Below are 21,034 nucleotides of genomic sequence, written 5' to 3'. Positions count from 1 at the left end.
TGGCCACCGTATTTGCCTACATAACAACAATACCAGCACTTCAGAATAATGGATTATATGTGAAACAGTTTGGGATGTTTGAAAGAGTTGATAAATCATTATTGCTTTAAATTTGTTTTAAGAACCTAAGAAATGGGAGCAGGAGTAGACCATACGGCCCCTGGAGCCTGCTCCGCCATTCAGTAAGATCATGGCTGATCTTCGACCTCAACTCCACTTTTCTGCCCGATCCCCATATCCGTTGATTCCCCTTGAGTCCAAAAATCTATCTATCTCAGTCTTGAACATATTCAACAACTCAACATCCACAGCCCTCTGGGATGGAGAATTCCGAAGAGTCCCAAGCCTCTGTTAAGAAATTCCTCCTCATCTCAGTCCTAAATGTCCGACCCCTTATCCTGAGGCTATGCCCCCTTGTTGTAGACTCTCCAGCCAGGGGAAGCAACCTCACACCATCTACCCTGTCGAGCCCCCTCAGAATCTTGTATGTTTCAATGAGATCACCTCTTATTCTTCTAAACTGCAGAGAATATAGGCCCATTCTACTCAATCTCTCCTCATAGGACAACCCTCTCATTCCAGGAATCAATCTAGTGAACCTTCGTTGCACCTCCTCTAAGGCAAGTATATCCTTCCCTAGGTAAGGAGGCCAAAACTACACACAGTACTCCAGATGTGATCTCACCAAAGCCCTGTACAATTGTAGTAAGACTTCCTTACTCTTGTACTAGAACCCCCTTTCAATAAAGGCCAACATGCCATTTGCCTTCCTTATTGCTCACTGTGCCTGCATGCTAACTTTTTGTGTTTCTTGTACGAGGACACCCAAATCTCTCTGAACACCAACATTTAATAGTTTCTCACCATTTAAAAAATATTCTGTTTTTCTATTCTTCCTACCAAAGTGAATAACCTCACATTTCCCCACATTATACTCCATCTGCCACCTTCTTGCCCACTTACTTAACCTGTCTATATCCCTTTGCAGACTCTTTGGGGTAATTTTAACCCCCAGTGGGAGTTGAAAATAGTTGTTTTTTGGGGTCGCAACTGCAAAATGTTCGGACTTTGCATTCCTAGTGGGAAGCCTGGACTTTTACTGCCCATGTTAAACCCAGAAGTGAAGCCAGGTTGCGTTCGTGACCCAAAAAAACAACTATTTTCAACTCCTACCTGCCCTCAACCCGCCTGTTCTTGGGGGTTAAAAGCACCCCCTTTATGTCCTCCTCACAGCTTACTTTCCCATCTAACTTTGTATCGTCAGCAAGCTTGGATACATTACACTCAGAACCTTTCATCTTCCTTCTTGCATTTTATCTGTATAGTGTAGTTTAGCTCAGTATTTTAGAATATTCCACCATATGGAGAGTTGGTAGCATAGTGGGTTGGGGCACTATTCTTTTACCTCTTAGGACCAATTGACAATACAACTTGAATTTAACCAGCTCATTTTTTTATATTTATGAATTCAAAATGAATTTTATTTTTCAGGGGCTGTTTTCTTACATCATCACTGATTGGTACACTTGCATTAAGCCTCACAATACCTCTCTCCATGATAGCAGACATCTATATGAAAAAGGTAATTCAGTCAGTTTTTGAAAACAGTATGTAAATAGTATGATCAATGCTAGAACATTTATTTTGAAAGTTACTATTTCACGATTAGGACATAAGTCATCAGATTTCTGTATTTTTCTTAATCTGTTGACTTATTGGTGTATTATGTCTGTTGCTATACACTAACAAATATTTTCTGCTTCCTTTGGGTAGTTCCTACAATTAGGACAAGGGTCTCTGGGTATGTGTCAATATTTACAGGAAGACCCTGGGAATGTGTCATTATTATAGGAGGGTCCCTCACACAGAAACGTTTGAAAACTAGTAGACTAGGACTTTCCAAAACTCATCTAATTATCTTGTCACTTGCCAAAGCTTGCTTTGAAATTTCTGTGAAAAAGGAAGCACGAAGCCTAATTAAAGAGTAATTAGGTGAAGGAGGAATGCACTGCAACAGGCCATTAGGGAATCAGGTCTCTGGAAAGAAGTAGAGGAAGGTTGGAGATAGTGAGATGAATACAGTTGTGTTACCCCTAGCTGGTGAGCATGGCTTTTCAGCTCATTAAAACTGGAAATTAATACACTAGCTGGTGAGTGGAATTTTCTTGTCCTAGATATGATATACATTAAGAGAAAGAAGAAAAAAACTTGAATGCTGGAAATTTGAAATAAACCAGAAAATGTTGGAAATACATTCATTGCAGGTCAAATGCCAACTGAACTGCTGTGTGTCTCCAGCATTTTCTGTTTTATTTATGATATTTATTTCCTGATGTGTGTATTTGTAAGTTTAGAGCAAGAATATCTTTATTTTAACAGAATTTTCTGATAGCTTTATCATAGGTGTAAACTTGATAAGGTTCTTCACGGAAGATTTATAACTAAAGTAAAAGCTCATGGGATCCAAGATTAAAGTGGAAATTGGATTATTAACCAGCTAGATAATTGGAAATTGAGGATAGTTCTGAATGATATAGTTCTAATTGGATAGCTGTGACCAGTGGAGTTTCTGGAATTCCTGCTGCTTATAGGTATTAATGATCCTTATTAGAATGTTATAAATAGAATGTCCCAGTTGTGCAGGAAAGGAAGATATTATGCTTTTAAAAGTAAGAGCTGTAGACACTTTGTAGAAGAGATTTAATATTGAGAAATCAAAGAATGCATTTCAGTTTAAAAAATAGAAAAGTGAAAGATATCTAACATAGATGTAGATTAAGAAGTAAATTTGGGAGTGCTATTTGTCCAAAACAATGAAAATGTTGTGTGTTATTTTTTTTTTCCTTCTGATCTTAAACACAACAATCTTGCTTCCAGCAAGCAAAGTGGTCAGAGTGGGAATTCCTTTTGGTTTTCCAATAGAACTCCCAAGATTTGGAGGAGAAAGATCAGTTCATGAGGGGACAAAAAAGATAGGTGCTTGAACCAATTGGGGTTCCTCCTGTATAGCCCAACAAGTGTATCCAAAATCATCATTGTCTGCTGCATGTTGCACAACTTTGCAATACAAATTTTCAAATAAATTTGTTGGACTATAACCTGGTGTTGTAAGATTATTTACATTTGCAATACAAAGAGGTGTTACCATGCAGCAGGAGAAAGAAGAGGCACAGATCCATCCATTGCCAAAAGAGGATGATGAGAAATGATGCAGCCGTCAGTCATAGACAGATGTTTCAATGAACTCCATAATCTAGCCTCTATGCCACCAGTCCTGGACAAGACAGTAGCCTGGTAAACGGCTTGCTCTCTGTTTTTATCTGCTGTACCCTACTTTAGCATACACGCCCATCCTTTCATCTGCTGCTACCTTAATATGACTCTTGTCAAAGAAATGGTGAAATAAAGTGCAATAATTTTATTTCCCTAAAATGAATAGTCTGTGTGAATTAATGTTTATCATCCTAGTATTTCCTTTGGTGATCATGTTTGGAATGTCTTCTAGAACCAAATCTGCTCCTTCAAGGTGGTATTTCATAATCATGGGGGATTTCAACAACCCCTATATAAACTAGCAGGGAAAAGGGGTGAAGCAGGAGAACAGGATGGAGCTTGTATTGTGTGTACAAGGCTCATTTCTGACCCAATATATAAGAAGCCCAACAAGGGAGGAAACACTGATGGACCTAGTAATGGGAAATGAACAGGAGCAGATAATAGAAGTAAGCGTGGGATAACATCTAGGGAGCAGTGATCACAATATAATAATGATTAACGGAAATATAGATAGTACAAAGACTAAAGTAATAGATTGGAATAAATGCAACTATGAGGGAATGAAGATGAAGCTGAGGAAGGTAAACTGGAGAACAACGTTGATGGACAAAAAAGTAGAACAGTGAGCAATATTTAAAGGGGAGATTAATAGAGTTCAGGAAAAATATGTTCCGCTAAAAAAGAACAAACTAGCCAAGAGTGAGATGCTATGGATAAATAAAAAGATGAGGATAAAATTGAATCTGAAGAAAAAGCCACACACACAGTACATTAACAATAAAGGAGACCATGACAAAAGAGAATGTGATGAGCTTAGGACAGAGGTTAAAAAGACAATTAAGAAGGCAAAGAAAAAATATAAAATGAAAATATAAAAAGAATATAAAAAAAACTAAAGAATATAAAACAAAATTATAAAGTATTCTATTGGCACATAAGTAGCAAAAGGAGAACTAAGATAGGGATAGGGTCACTAAGAGATGAGCAAGATAAACTTATAGGAGATGATACTGAAATGGCAGGGATACTGAAAAGATACTTTACCTTAGTTTTCACCATAGAGGCTACCGGAGGTCTGGACAACAGTAGAAGAAGTCAGGAGGGATAATGCAACAGTTAAGGTAGAAAGAAAGGAAATATTAGACAAACTACCCAAACTTAAGGAGCACAAAGCCCCGGGACCAGATTTAGTATCCACGGATGCAGTGTAAGAAACTAGGGAGAAATAGCACAGGCAATAGTATCCATACATAAAAATTGAATAGAAAAAGGAATAGTGCCAGAGGACTAGCAAATGTAATTACTGTCTTCAAAAAGTGAAATAGAACTAACACAGGGAACTAAAGACCAGTTAGGTTAACGTCAGTGGCAGGAAAGATACTAGAATCTTTGCTAAAAGACTAGGGGTTAGAGTTTCCGCTTTGGGCGCAATCGGGAAATTGGGCCCAAAATGCACTTGAAATTGAGCTGGTTAGGTTACATTCCAAGTTTCCTCTAAAATTTATTAGCATAACCACAAATGTGCAATCATCCACGAACCAGCGCAATCGGGCAGTGTAATAGAATGTAATCGTTTCTTTATGTTTCCATTAAAAAGTATTCCTTGATGTGTTTAAGAATGGTAATCTGGTGCAGTTTTATTAATACGGCTGAAAATAGGTTTATCAGCAAAAATAAGCATTTTTAATAAGAGTGTCCAGTCCTCCACCTGTGAGCAACCTGATTTAAAATCACTGAAAATGATTTAAAAAATTATGCTGAACCATTTACTAGTTTCATTGTGTACACTAGTCAGTTTCTTAGTAAATTAAATATTTTTTGATATGTAAAAACTTTTGAAACGTGCCTACTAGTGCCTGTGCGCCTAAGAAAACGAGTGCAATTTGAAGAGCCTTCCCTAATCAGCGGAATCTTGCAAATTGGACCTGGGGGTGTGTCCCGTTCTGTGGGCAGGGCCTGATGCAGGCAAATTGAACCAGCGTGAAAGATCACGGAAAACACGAACGTAAGTGGTTTTGGGCGTAATTCACTTACATTTAAAATTCCCCGATCTTTTGCGCTGGTTTGGCTGATTGCGCCCGAATTGCGCTGATATTACTGGCGGAAACGAGCAGACACTCTGCCCCCAGATAATAAAACATCTGGAGACAGAGAATATAATTTAAAAATAGTCAATATGGATTTCTAAAAGAAAGGTCATGTTTAACCAACCTTATTGAATTCTTTGTAGAAATAACAGAGTAGACAAGGGCAATACAGTGGATGTAGTATACATGGACTTTCAGAAGGCCTTCAATAACATGCCATATGAGTGACTCATAACAAAAGTCAAGGTGTATGGAGTCAGGTAGTAGACTGGATTGAAAGATGGCTACAAAACAGAAAACAGAGGGTGGGAGTTAAGGGAAGTTTCTCAGACTGGCAGTAAGTGGAAAGTAGTGTCCCACAGGGTTCCGTGTTGGGACTACTATTGTTCACCATATACATAAATTAGTTCGACTCAGAATTTGAAGGTATGGTGTCAAAATTTGAAGATGATACCAAATTGGAGGGGGTATAACTATTAATGTGGAGAGCTGCACCAAAATACTGAAAGACACAAACAGATAAATGGCAAATTAAATTCAATATAACGAAGAGTACAATGGTTCATTTTGGTAGGAGGAATAAGGCCACTTATTCTTTGGAAGGTAAGAAACTAAATGGGGTAGAAGAGCAGAGAGAGGTAGGAATACAGATACATAAATCACTAAAATTAACAACACAAATTGATAAGACCATAAAGTGTGCAAACTGGATTCATTTCTGGCGGAATAGAATACAAAAGCAGGCAATAATATTAAATTTATATAGAACCTTGATTGCACCACACTTAGAGTACTGTGTGCAGTTCTTGTCACCATACTACAGAAAGGACCGTGAAGCACTGGAGAAAGTGCAGGAAAGATTTACAAGGAAGTTAACAGAATTGAGAAGTTCCAACTATCAGGAAAGATTAAGCAGGTTGGGGCTCTTACTCTCTGGAAAAGAGAAGACTAAGAGGTGATCTGATACATAAGTTTAAAATTACAATGGGGTTTGATAGACTGGATTTGGAGAAACTGTTTCCATTTGTTGGTGAGTTCTGAACAAGGGGCATGAATATAAGATAGCCACCAACATATCAAATAAAGAATTTAGGAGGAATTTCTTTACACAGCATGGTTAGAATGTGGAGCTTGCTGCCACATGGAGTGGTTAAAGCAGATAGCATTGATGCATTTAAGGGAGGCATAATGCATACAACAACTTGCATTTATATAGCGCCTTTAACATAGTAAAACGTCCCAAGGCACTTCACAGGTGCGATTATCAAGCAAAATTTGACACTGAGCCACATAAGGAGGTATTAGGACAGTTGAGAGAGAGATTTTAATGAGCGTCTTAAAAGGAGGAGAGAGAGGCGGAGAGGTTTAGGGAGGGAATTCTAGTGCTTACGGCCTAGGCAGCTAAAGACACGGCCGCCAATAGTGGAGCGATTAAAATCAGAGATGTGCAAGAGACAAGAATTGGAGGAGTGCAACGATCTCTGACGGTTGTAGGGCTGGAGGAGGTCACAGAGATTGGGAGGGCTGAGGCCATGGAGGGATTTGAAAACAAGGATGAGAATTTTAAAATCAACACGTTCCCGGGAACCAGTGTAAGTTAGCGAGCACAGGGCTGGTGGATGTACGGAACTTGGCGCGAGTTGGGATACGGGCAGCTGAGTTTTGGATGAGCACAGGTTTACGGAGGGTGGAAGTGGGAGGCCCGCTAGGAGAGCATTGAAATAGTCAAGTCTAGAGTTAACAAAGGCATCGATGAGGGTTTCAGGAGCAAATGAACTGAGGCAGGAGCAGAGACAGGTGATGTTACGGAGGTGGAAGTAGGCAGTCTTGGTGATGGACTGGATATGTGGTCGGAAGCTCATCTTAGGGTCAAATAGGATGCCAAGATTGCGAACGGTCTGGTTCAGCCTCACAGTGGCCAGGGAGAAGGGAATAGAGGGATACAGGGGCATGGCGGGAGGAGGCTCGAATGGAGTATAAACACTTGCATAGACCAGTTGGGCCAAATGGCCGGTTTCTGTGCTGTAGATTCTATGTAATTCTGTGAGAATTGCTAACACTTGACATTCACCCTTAAAGTTCTGCTGTCCTTCATTGAGCAAAATGGGGTCATTCACAATAACTATAGCAGTTGATGCCAAATCTTTTATTGTAATAAAAAATGTTATATCAGAGCAGTTTTTCTAATAAAAAAACGTAATGTATATGTGTATTATATATAACTCTGTGTAAAACTGTAAAAATATATCTTGGCAAAAGCTGTTAAAAACAGTTTAACTTAAAAATAAAAAGAGTAAAATGAGGCTGAGCAAGAAGTGCTTTTATAAATCAAAAATTATCTTTTTTAAAATTTAAAAAGTAAACTCGGGGGAAAAGATTGCATCCTTTTATAAGTTCTTATTTTTTTTAATTTTCTAGGTGGAGTTTTCATGGTTATTATTTGCAGGATCGGTTCCAGTCTTTCTATCTTTTTTCATTGCAACTCTTTTATGCCACTATAATAACTGGGATCCAGTAATGGTTGGCCTAAGGCGGATATTTGCATTTATATGCAGGAAGCATCGCATTCAGAGGTATTTTTTCTTTTTATGGTTACGCATACTGCAAGTACTGATTTAAAATTGGAACTTTCTTGAAGCCAGAAGTGCTGAGTTATATTATCGCAGTACTGTTTCTATTTACAACTACAACAACTACTACTAGCATTTATATAGAGCCTTTACCGTAGTAAAACGTCACAGGAGCGTTATCAAACAAAATTTGACACCGAGCCACATAGGGAGGTTTTAGGACAGGTGACCAAAAGTTGGTCAAAGAGGTAGGTTTTAAGGAGCGTCTTAAAGGAGGAGAGGATTAGGGAGGAAATTCCAGAGCTTAGGGCCTTGGCAGCTGAAGGCACGGCTGCCAATGGTGGAGCGATTAAAATCGGAGATACGCAAAAGACAAGAATTGGAGGAGCGCAGAGATCTTGGAGGGTTTTAGGGCTGGAGGAGGTTACAGAGATAGGGAGGGGCGAGCCACGGAGGGATTTGAAAACGATGAGAATTTTAAAATTCCCGGACCGGGAGCCATTGTAGGTCAGCGAGCACAGCGGTGATGGGAGAACAGGACTTGGTGCGCGATTGGATATGGGCAGCAGAGTTTTGGATGAGCTCAAATTTATGGAGGGTGGAAGATGGGAGACCATTGGAATAGTCCTGTCTGGAGGTAACAAAGGCATGGATGAGGGTTTCAGCAGCAGATGAGCTGAGGCGGGCTGGAGACGGGCGCTGGGAGATGGAATTAAGTGGCCTTGGTGATGGAGCGGATATGTGGTTGGAAGCTCACTTCTGGGTCAAATAAGATGCCAGGGTTGCAAACGATCTGGTTCAGCCTTAGACAGTGGCCAGGGAGAGGGATGGAGTCGGTAGCTAGGGAACAGAGTTTGCAGCGGGGACCAAAGACAGTGGCTTCAGTCTTCCCACTATTTAGTTGGTGGAAATTTTTGCTCATCCAGTACTGGATGTCGGACAAGCAATGTGACAAATGAGACAGTAGAGGGGTCAAAGGAGATGGTTGTGAGGTAGAGCTGGATGTCGTCATCAGATATGTGGAATCTGACGTGTTTTCAGATGATGTCGCCGAGGGGCAGCATGTAGATGAGAAATAGGAGGGGGCCAAGGGACTTTGGGGGACTCCAGAGGTAACAGTGCAGGAGCAGGAAGAGAAGCCATTGCAGGTGATTCTCTGGCTACGACTGGATAGATAAGAATGGAACCAGGCAAAGCGCAGTCCCACCCAGCTGGATGACGGAGGAGAGGCGTTGGAGGAGGATGGTGTGGTCAACCGTGTCAAAGGCTACAGACAGATTGAGAAGGGATAGTTTACCACGGTCACAGTTACATTGAATGTCATTTGTGACTTTGATAAGGGCTGTTTTAGTACTGTGGTGGGGCGGAAACCTGATTGGAGGGATTCAAACATGAAGTTGTAGGAAAGATGGGCACGGATTTGGGAGGCGACAACACGTTCAAGGACTTCAGAGAGGAAAGGGAGGTTGGAGGTGGGGCGATGGTTTGCAAGGACGGAGGGGTTAAGGGTGGGTTTTTTGAGGAGAGGGGTGATGACGGCAGATTTGAAGGGGAGGGGGACAGTACCTGAGGAGAGGGAACTGTTAACAATATTAGCTAACATGGAGGCTAGGAAGGGAAGTTGGGTGGTCAGCAGTTTAGTGGGAATAGGGTCGAGGGAGCAGGAGGTGGGACTCACGGTCAAGATGAGCTCAGAGAGGACATGGGGAGAGATAGGAAGGAAACTAGAGAAAGATGCGAGTTAAGGGCTAGGGCAGGGGGGAACTGTAGAGGAAATTTGGCTTGGTGGACTACGGAAAGGGAGGGAAGCGGCAGAGGCAGCTGAACGGATGGTCTCAATCTTAGTGACAAAGAAGTCCATGAGCTCCTCGCGCTTTTCGTTGGAGGTGAGGGTGGAGGGGGCAGAGGAGAGGGGTTTAAGACGACTGTTTGTAGTGGAGAGAAGCCGGGTGTTATATTTGCATTCCAGGATGATCCTGGAATAGTGAGCAGTTTTGGCAGAGGAGAGTAGGACCCGATAGTGCTTTATGTGATCCAGCCAGTTCTGTTGATGATTGGCTAAACCAGTTGTCTACCATAAACATTCAAGTCAACATCCCTTGGAATGAAGGGAGTGGAGATGAGAGCGGTACCAAGGGGAATGATCGGGGTGAGAGAGAGTAATGATTTTAATGGGGACAAGGGCATCAAAGGTTGGGGTGAGGGTGCGATTGAGCAGGTTGGTAGCTGCAGAAATGTCATGGTGAATGGAGGGCCAAAGGCTAGACAGTTGGGAATTTTAAAGTGCCGTTGTAAGTGATCTGGGGGTAAGCTTTATCCAGGGGTAGACACAGAAGGAAGTTGAGTCAGGAGGGGATGTGAGTGGAGAGGGATACAAGGAAGTGATCAGAGATGGCCTTATCCGTGATTGACACAATGGGAGTAGAGAGGCCACGTGAGATGGCAAGGTCGAGGGGGTGGCCACGAATATGGGTAGGGGAGTTTATATGGAGGGAGAGATTAAAGGAGGATAGGAGGACAGTGAAGTCAGAGGAGAGAGAGCATGATGAGTTGAGATGGAGATGTTTATATGTCTTTTAGCTGTTGATGGTAGTAAAAAGTCAACAAGTATGCTTTTTATTAACATAATAAAGAAATAAAGTTTACAAAGCTGTTGAAACATGGAAACTTAAAATTCACTTCATGTTACCAGGAGAAAGAGAAGCTTGACGAGATTTCTTTACGGAGAGTGTTGTTGGAACCTGAAATGCTTTACCATAGAGACTGGTGATGCAGACACCATTGCATTTTTTAAGGGTAAATTGGATACATATTTGAAGCAGAGGAAGATACAGGACTATGGGGAGAGGGCAGGGCAGTGGGATTAATTTGCAATTGCTCTAGCATAGAGTCAGCACAAACACGATGGACTGAAGGGCCTTTTTCTGTGCTGTAAACTTGTGATTTTTAAGTTCAGTTACACTGCATCCAGTATGAAGCTTGCACTGCTTCTGTTAAACAAGATCCATATCTGCACTTAACTTCATGATCAGTAGGTACTGGATTGAGGCTGCACAAACTCATTTCATGTAGGGCCCTTTCAGCCAGGAGACAGTGGAAATTCTCATTAAATTTGAATCCAAGCCTGGAAGGTTAAAGGCCATTGTCTAATCCACTGCACCAGCCAATCCCCTTAAAACTACCCTCTTATAATCAAAATATATATCCCTGTTTAGTCTTGTTGGTAACATAGACTGGAAACTTTCGTGGTGGAGCACAGAAGGAGGCCTTTCGGCCCATCTTGCCTGTGCTGGCTCTTGAGTGAGCTATCCAATTAATCCCACTCCACTGCTCTTTCCCCATAACCCTGTAATTTTTTTCCCTTCAAGTATTTATGCAATTCCCTTTTGAAAGTTACTATTGAATCTCTTTCCACCACCCTTTCAGGCAGTGCATTCCAGATCATAGCAATTTGCTGCATAAAAAAAAGTTTCCTCTTGTCGTCTCTGGTTCTGTTGCCAATCACTTTAAATCTGTGTCCTCTGGTTACCGACCCTTCTGCCATTAGAAACCGTTCCTCCTTATTTACTGTATCAAAACCGTTCATGATTTTGATCACCTCTATCAAATATCCTCTTAACTTTCTCTGCTCTAAGGAGAAAAACCCCAGCTTCTCCAATCTCTCCAAATAACTGAAGTCCCTCATTCCTGGTGCCATTCTAGTAAATCTCTTCTGCACCCTCTCTAAGGCCTTGACATCTTTTCTAAAGTGTGGTGCCCAGAATTGAACACAATACTCCAGCTGAGGCCTAACCAGTATTTTATAAAGGTTTAGCATAACTTCCTTGCTTTTGTACTCTATCCCTCTATTTATAAAGCCAAGGATCCCATATGCTTTTTTAATGGCCTTCTCAACTTGTCCTGCCACCTTCAAAAAATTGTGTACATACACTGCTAGGTCTCCCTTTAAAATTATACCATTGATTTTATATTGCCTCTGCTCCTTCTTCCTACCAAAATGTATCACCTCACACTTCTCTGCGTTAAATTTCATCTGCCATGTGTCTGCCCATTTCACCAGTCTGTCTATGTCCTCCTGAAGTCTGTTACTATCCTCCACATTGTTTACTACATTTGAGTTTCATGTTATTTCAGACTTTGAAATTATACCTCTATACCCAAGTCCAGGTCATTAATATATATCAGAAAGAGCAGTGGTCCTAATACTGACACCTGGGGAACACCACTGTATGCTTCCCTCCAGTCTGAAAAACAACCATTCACCACTACTCTCTGCTTTCTGTCCCTTAGCCAATTTTGTAGCCACACTGCCATTGTCCCTTTAATCCCATGGGTTTTAATTTTGCTAAGAGGTTTTTGAAAGTCCATATACACATCAACTGCACTACCCTCATCAACACTCTCCATTACTTTATCAAAGAACTCAATCAAGTTAGTCAAATACGACTTTCCTTTAATGAATCCGTGCTGACTTTCATTTATTAGTCCATACTTTTCCAAGTGCCAGTTAATTTTGTCCAGATTATTGTCCCTGAAAGTTTCACCACCACCAACGTTATGCTGACTGGCCTGTAATTGCCAGGTTTATCCCCCTCCCCTTTTTTGAACAGGGGTGTAAGATTTGCAGTCCTCCAGTCCTCTGGCACCACTCCCATGTCTAAGGAGCATTGGAAGATTGTAGCCAGACCCACTGCAATTTCCACCCTCACTTCCTATAGTAACCTAGGACGCATCCTATCTGGACCAGGTAACTTTTCTATTTTTGAGTACTGCCAACCTTTTAAGTACCTCCTCTTTATCTATTTTTATCTTCTCCAATATTGCTACTACCTCCGCCTCTACTGCTACATTGGCAGCATCCTCTTCCCTAATGAAGACCAATGTAATGTATTCATTTATTACCTCAGCCATACCCTTTGCCTCCAGAAGACAATTTTTTTAATCTCTAATCGGCCCCACTCTTCCTTTGACTACTGTTTTACTATTTATATGTTTATAAAAGACTTTTGGGTTCCCTTTTATGTTAGCTGCTAATCTATTCTCATACTCTCTCTTTGACCCTCTTATTTCCTTTTTTAGATCTCCTCTGTACTTTCTGTATTCAGCTTGGTTCTCTACTATATTATGAATCTTACATTTATGATAAGCCCCCTTTTACGGTTTCATTTTAATCTCTCTCTCTTTAGTCATCCAGGGAGCTCTGGCTTTGGATGCCCTTACCCCCTTGTGGGAATGTGTCTACTCTGTAACCAAACCATCTCCTCCTTGAAGGCCTCCCATTGTTCAATCACTGTTTTACATTGTTCAATTACTTTGTGAATAGCCAATAACTGTACCCATACCCTTGTCTCATTTTCATCTTTAAATTTTAAAAAAAGTCACATCTCAGTCGGGTATATCCAAGTTCTTGTCCACAGGCTGCCTGTCACTTTTCATATTTGGGATAATACTAAACTATTTTCAGCTAGGCCACTAGGTGGTATATTTTTACTGAGAGTTGGAATAACAAAATGAGATGGTTCGCTCGCTGTATTCCAAATATTCTTCTGCAAGCTAAAAAGGTCCTGTCCCTCTAGCTGGGGGTGTAAATAGTTTAATTTCCAAAATAATATAACCGGCAGTGTATTTATTAAACTACACGTTGCTCAAGAGTGGAGTAAGGAAGTGTAGTTTAATATATTGTATATTTAGACTGTTAAAGGAATAGATAACTGCAAGGTTAAGTGCTGTGATTAATCACTTGCACCTAGATCTGTAACAGGCATTTTTTCTTTCCAAACATTTTTATATATATGTATGTATATTCATTTTGTTAAATGAATGTATTCCCATGATGTCAGCTGGAGGATTTATTACCATTGCTGTAAATGTGTTTGGTCTATTTTCAGTATAATTTCAAACTTTTTTTTAAAATTTAAACTGTCTCCGCTAAAGTAAAACATAGTCAAAACTTTGCTGGAAATGTTCGTTTCTCTACATCTGTCAGCAAGGTCATAAGAACGTAAGAGCATAAGAAATAGGAGCAGGAGTAGGCCATACGGCCCCTCGAGCCTGCTCCGCCATTCAATAAGATCACGGCTGATCTTCGACTTCAACCCCACTTTCCCACCCGATCCCCATATCCCTTGATTCCCTTAAGAGTCAAAAAAATCTATCGATCTCAGTCTTGAATATACTCGATGACTAAGCATCCACAGCCCTCTGGGGTAGAGAATTCCAAATTTCCCCAACCTTCAGAGAAGAAATTTCTCCTCATCTCAGTCCTAAATGGCCAGCCCTTATGCTAAGACTATGACCCCCTAGTTCTAGACTCTCCCGCCAGGGGAAACAGCCTCTCAGCATCTACCCTGTCAAGCCCTCTAAGAATCGTATACGTTTCAATGAGATCTCTTCTTATTCTTCTAAACTCAAGAGTATAGGCCCATTCTACTCAATCTGTCCTCATAGGACAACCCTTTCATCCCAGGAATCAATCTTGTGAACCTTCGTTGCACCGCCTCCAAGGCAAGTATATCCTTCCTTAGGTAAGGAGACCAAAACTGTACACAGTACCCCAGATGTGATCTCACCAAAGCCATGTACAATTGCAGCAAGACATCCTTACTCTTGTACTCCAACCCCCTTGCAGTAAAGGCCAACATACCATTTGCCGCCTTAATTGTTTGCTGTACCTGCATGTCAACTTTCTGTGTTTTGTGTACCAGGACACCCAAGTCTCTCTGATCACCAACATGTAATAGTTTCTCACCATTTAAAAAATATTCTGTTTTTCTATTCTTCCTACCAAAGTGAATAACTTCACAATTCCCCACATTATACTCCATCTGCCACCTTCTTGCCCACTCACTTAACCTGTCTATATCTCTGTGTCCTTCTCACAGCTTACTTTCCCACCTAGCTTTGTATCGTCAGCAAACTTGAATACATTACACTCGGTCCCTTCATCTAAGTCATTAATATAAATTGTAAATAGCTGAGACCCAAGTACTGATCCTTGCGTCACCCCACTAGTTACAGCCTGCCAACCTGAAAATGACTTGTTTATTTCTACTCTGTTTTCTGTCCATTAACCAATTCTCTATCCATGCTAATATATTACCCCCAACCCCATGAGCTCTTATCTTGTGTAACAACCTTTTGTGTGGCACCTTATCGAATGCCATTTGAAAATCCAAATATACTACATCCACTGGTTCCCCTTTATCTATCCTACTAGTTACATCCTCAAAAAAACCCCAATAGATTTGTCAAACACGTTTTCCCTTTCATAAAGCCATGTTGACTCTGCCTAATCATATTATTATGATTTTCTAAGTGTCCTGTTACCATGTCCTTAATAATATATTCCAGCATGTTCCTGACTACTGATGTGAGGCTAACTGGCCTGTAGTTCCCTGTTTTCTCTCTCCCTCCTTTCTTGAATAGCAGGGTTACATTTGCTACCTTCCAATCCACTGGGAGTGTTCTAGAATCTAGGGAATTTTGGAAGATCACAACCAATGCATCCGCTACCTCTGCAGCTACCTCTTTTAGAACCCTAGAATGTAAGCCATCAGATCCAGGGGATTTGTCGGCTTTTCATCCCATTAATTTTTCCAGTTCTTTTTCTTTACTAATATTAATTACTTCCAGTTCTTCACTCTCATTAGACCTTTGGTTCCCTACTATTTCTGATTTTTTTTTGTCTTCTATTGTGTAGATAGATACAAAATATTTGTTTAACGTCTCTGCCATTTCCTTATTCTCCATTATAATTTCCCCTATCTCAGCCGCTAAGGGACCCACGTTTACTTTCACTACTTTCTTCATTTTACATTTTTGTAGAAGCTCTTACAATATGTTTTTATATTCCTTACAAGTTTACTCTCATTCTATTTTCTCCCTCTTTATCAATTTTTTAGTCATCCTTTGCTGGTTTCGAAAACACTCCCAATTCTCAGGCTTACAACTCTTCTTGGCAACATCTTGCATAGAGCCGGCGCGGACCCGATGAGCCGAATGGCCTCCTTCCGTGCTGTAACCTTTCTATGATTCTATGATTTCTATGATTATAAGCCTCTTTTAATCTAATACCAGCCTTAACTTCTTTAGTTAACCACGGATCACTTTTCCCCTGGGTGTTTATTCCTCAATGGAATTTATATTCATTGAGAATTATGAAATATTTGTTTAAATGTTCGCCATTGCTTATCTTTTAATCTAATTTCCCAATCAACCTTGCCCCTCATACCTATGTGATTGGCTTTGATTTAGTTTAAGACTCTAGTTTCAGACTTAACTGCTTCACTCTCAAACTCGGTGTGAAATTCTATTATATTATGATCACTTTTCCTCACAGGATCCCTTACTATGAGATTACTAATTAATCCTGTCTCATTGCACACGATAAAATCTAAAATAACATGTTCCTTGGTTGGTTCCACAACGTATTGTTCTAGGAAACTGTCCTCCAAACTACTTTTGCCAATTTGATTTGCCCAGTCTATATGAAGATTAAAGTCCCCCATGATTATTGCATTACTTTTGTTACAAGCTCCTCTTATTTCTTGATTAATATTCTGTCCAACAGTATAACTACTATTAGGGGACATATAAACTACTCCCACTAGTGTTTTTTGTCCCTTGTTATTTCTTATCTCCACCCATACTGATTCTACTTCCTGATCTTCTGAGCCAAGATCCTTTCTCACTACTGCCTTTATGCCATCCTTTATTAGCAGGGCTACCCCCTGCCCTCTCATTTTCCATTTTGTCTTGACTTCTAAAAGTCAAGTACCCTGTAATATTTAGTTCCCAACCTTGGTCACCTTGCAACCACATTTCAGTAATAGCTATTAGATCAAACCCATTTATCTCTATTTGTGCCATTAGTTCGTCTAACTTGTTACGAATACTTCATGCATTCAGATAAAGTGCCTTTAATTTTAACTTTTTACTATTTTTCCCTGATTTGAGCTTATTCACTGATACGCTATTACTGTTAAACTCTCTGTCCCTTCCTGACACACTCTGCTTATCTTTACCCAGATCACTGCACTGCTCTATGATCTTGACTTTTTTCTTTGGATTTATAAATTTACCCTTACCTGAACCCCCCCCTCCCCCTTTTTGGTTTAAAGCCCTATCGACCACGCTAGTTATTTGATTCGCCAGGACCCCGGTCCCAGCCCAGTTTAAGTGGAACCCGCCCCAACGGAATAGCTCCCTCTTTTCCCAGTACTAGTGTCAGTGCCCCTTGAATTGAAACCCCTGTCTCCCACTCCTTTGAGCCACGCTCTGATCGGTGTGACCCTATGCCAATTTGCACGTGGCTCTGGTAGTAATCCAGAGATTATTACCTTTGAGATTCTGCTTGTTAATTTGGACCCTATCTCCACAAACTCCCTCAGCAGAACCTCATTCCTAGTTCTGCCTATGTGGTTGGTTCCTACATGGACCACGATAACTGGATCCTCCCCCTCATGTTCCAAGTTCTTCTCCAGCCACGAGGAGATATCCTTAACCCTAGCACAAGGCAGACAACACAGCCTTCGGGGACTCCCGGTTGTGGCTGCAGAGAACAATATCTACCCCCTAACTATTATCCCCTAACACTACCACATTTCTTTTTACTTCCCCCACTTGAATGGCCTCCTGTACCAAGGTACTGTGATCAAATTGCCCATCCTCCCTGAAGTCTTTCTTCTCATCCACACAGGTAGCAAGTACCTTGTAGCTGTTGGACAGGGTCAAAGGCTGAGGCTCCTCCATCACTGCATCCTGGGTCCCCATACCTGCCTGACTTGCAGTCACAGCCTTCTGTCCCTGACCACTAAGCAAATCTAAACTACTACCTAACCTAAGAGCTGTGACTGCCTCCTGGATCAAAGTGTCCAGGTAACTCTTCCCCTCTGATGCTTCGCAATGTCTCCTGCTCGGACTCCAGCTCAACAACTCTGAGCCGAAGTTCCTCGAGTTGCAGACACTTACTGCAGATATGGCTGCTCGGGATCTCACTGGTCTCCACCAACTCCCACTTGCTGCAGTTATGACACACCACCTGCCCTGCCAACCCTATCTAACCTTGTTTTATACATTTAATTAGTTAAAGTTTTTATTCATTTGATATTTTGTTTTATTAACTAATTAGTTTATCTAGCTTAAGTTATTAATTTAATAAAGCAATAGCAAGTTACAGTCTACCAGCTCTTAGTTTAAACCACTGCCCTAACTGAGAGCAAAAAAAGTAATACTCACCAACCAATCACCTACTTGCTGCCCTGTGACGTCACTCCTTGATTATTTTTTTGTTTTTGATTTCACTCTTTTATAGGGAGTGGTTCATGGGCCTCTCGCTCAGGTCCGCTCTCTCACTCCCCTTTTATAGGGAGTGGTTCCTGGGCCTCTCGCTCAGGTCCGCTCTCTCACTCCCCTTTTATAGGGAGTGGTTCATGGGCCTCTCGCTCAGGTCCGCGCTCTCTCTCCCCTTTTATAGGGAGTGGTTCCTGGGCCTCTCGCTCAGGTCCGCTCTCTCTCTCACCTTTTATAGGGAGTGGTTCATGGGCCTCTCGCTCAGGTCCGCTCTCTCACTCCCCTTTTATAGGGAGTGGTTCCTGGGCCTCTCGCTCAGGTCCGCTCTCTCTCTCACCTTTTATAGGGAGTGGTTCATGGGCCTCTCGCTCAGGTCCGCGCTCTCTCTCCCCTTTTATAGGGAGTGGTTCCTGGGCCTCTCGCTCAGGTCCGCTCTCTCACTCCCCTTTTATAGGGAGTGGTTCGTGGGCCTCTCGCTCAGGTCCGCTCTCTCACTCACCTTTTATAGGGAGTGGTTCCTGGGCCTCTCGCTCAGGTCCGCTCTCTCACTCACCTTTTATAGGGAGCGGTTCCTGGGCCTCTCGCTCAGGTCCGCGCTCTCTCTCCCCTTTTATAGGGAGTGGTTCCTGGTCCTCCGGCTCAGGCCCGCTCTCTCACTCCCCTTTTATAGGGAGTGGTTCCTGGGCCTCTCGCTCAGGTCCGCTCTCTCTCTCCCCTTTTATAGGGAGTGGTTCCTGGGCCTCTCGCTCAGGTCCGCTCTCTCACTCCCCTTTTATAGGGAGTGGTTCGTGGGCCTCTCGCTCAGGTCCGCTCTCTCTCTCCCCTTTTATAGGGAGTGGTTCCTGGGCCTCTCGCTCAGGTCCGCTCTCTCTCTCCCCTTTTATAGGGAGTGGTTCCTGGGCCTCTCGCTCAGGTCCGCTCTCTCACTCACCTTTTATAGGGAGTGGTTCCTGGGCCTCTCGCTCAGGTCCGCTCTCTCTCTCCCCTTTTATAGGGAGTGGTTCCTGGGCCTCTCGCTCAGGTCCGCGCTCTCTCTCCCCTTTTATAGGGAGTGGTTCGTGGGCCTCTCGCTCAGGTCCGCTCTCTCACTCACCTTTTATAGGGAGCGGTTCCTGGGCCTCTCGCTCAGGTCCGCGCTCTCTCTCCCCTTTTATAGGGAGTGGTTCCTGGTCCTCCGGCTCAGGCCCGCTCTCTCACTCCCCTTTTATAGGGAGTGGTTCCTGGGCCTCTCGCTCAGGTCCGCTCTCTCTCTCCCCTTTTATAGGGAGTGGTTCCTGGGCCTCTCGCTCAGGCCCACTCTCTCACTCACCTTTTATAGGGAGCGGTTCCTGGGCCTCTCGCTCAGGTCCGCTCTCTCTCTCCCCTTTTATAGGGAGTGGTTCCTGAGCCTCCCACTCAGGCACACTCTCTCACCCCCCTTTTATAGGGAGTGGTCCCTGGGCCTCCCACTCTTACTCCCCTTTTATAGGGAGTGGTTCCTGGGCCGCCCGCTCTCACGCCCCTTTTGTAGGGAGTGGTTCCTGGGCCGCCCGCTCTCTCACTCCCCTTTTGTAGGGAGTGGTTCTTGGGCCTCCCGCTCAGACCCACTCACTCACGCCCCTTTTATAGGGAGTGGTTCCTGAGCCGCCCGCTCTCTCACTTCCCTTTTATAGCGGGTGGTTCCTGAGCCTCCCGCTCAGGCCCACTCTCTCACGCTACTCCTTGATTGGATACATGGAAGAGCCTTTTAAACGTGATTATATTTAGATTGAATCATCGAATAAGAAAAAATGTATATTTTCACAGCTCCCCCAGTTGTGTGTAAAGGCATCACCTGGTTTAGTATGAAGCTTTAAAGACCCGAACTGGTTTGTACTGACTTTAGGGCTGCTGATCCTCCAGGATTGTCCTGGAGTCTCCAGGAATTGAAGATTAATTTCCAGGACACTGCTGCAAGCAACCCAGGCAAAAAAAGTCATAGGAGCATTATAAAAAATGTGTTCCTTTTAATTTTTTTCGGTTACTTTAATTTATTAGTTTTAAAAATATTGGAGATGAGAAAAAAACTGTTTGACTAACAGTCAAGAATCATCCAATCGGGTAACAGTCTGTTTACTTTCCAGTTGGTTTGGAAAGGTAGACAGTCATGTGATGAAACCTCCAGGAATAAGTCCAACCACAGTTGGCAATCCTAACAGACCTATCTGGAGCAGCAATTAGGTGCTACAATGGCCTGGGCTAGAGAGAGGATAAACTAGCCAGCAAGGGCTCTTTCTCCCTATTGCTATCCAGTGACACTGTAACAAAGTGTGCATGTGGATGTTGGGTAATTGGGTTTGGTTGTGATGTCTTTTATAGTCGAATAGTTTATTGACACCACCTAGGCTCAGGCATGAAGAATGGTCACTTGGGCAAAATCCAGGAGAGCTGCCGGTGCGAGTGGAAGTGTATCTGTACCCCAGCAAAGATCGGTGGCTTCAAAAGAAAGAATTAAAGGGAATTGTGCAATAATCCTAAATGTCATAAGGGGAGTCAACTGCGTACTTAGTCACCTCTTGTTGCCCTCTTTTAGGCCTTAGAACTACTGGTTGGAGGCAGAATAGAAGCAGGCATACTAAAGAATGGGACATCAAATTTTAGACACAGTTGCCTCTTCGTGATGATGTCACCAGAACAAAACTTCACAATGACACAGAAGGGAGTAGTACAAAATATCTGCCTCTAAATAACTATTCTGAAGTATAAAATGGGGTGACTGGGAGACACCAATAAATGTAGTTTTCTTCTTTTAACATTTAGGCTTGTTGAGCAATTCAGTAAAATGTATTTTCC

The 21,034-nt window shown here is 42.3% G+C and overlaps 1 protein-coding gene across 4 annotated transcripts in view; it reads left to right on the top strand.

Moving 5' to 3' along the window:
* Window positions 1-21,034, top strand: part of LOC137323596 (solute carrier family 35 member F5-like) — a 105,900-nt gene that overhangs the window by 80,549 nt on the left and 4,317 nt on the right. For all 4 annotated transcript variants that reach the window (XM_067987270.1, XM_067987269.1, XM_067987267.1 and 1 more), the window contains 2 exons: window positions 1,492-1,582; window positions 7,782-7,936. In XM_067987270.1, the coding sequence (XP_067843371.1) occupies window positions 1,492-1,582; window positions 7,782-7,936 (246 nt within the window). The remainder of the gene's footprint in view (window positions 1-1,491; window positions 1,583-7,781; window positions 7,937-21,034) is intronic.

Source organism: Heptranchias perlo, chromosome 7 (assembly GCF_035084215.1).
Source record: "Heptranchias perlo isolate sHepPer1 chromosome 7, sHepPer1.hap1, whole genome shotgun sequence".
Taxonomy (NCBI): Eukaryota; Metazoa; Chordata; class Chondrichthyes; order Hexanchiformes; family Hexanchidae; genus Heptranchias; species Heptranchias perlo.
This window is presented reverse-complemented; position numbering and strand designations above follow the sequence as displayed.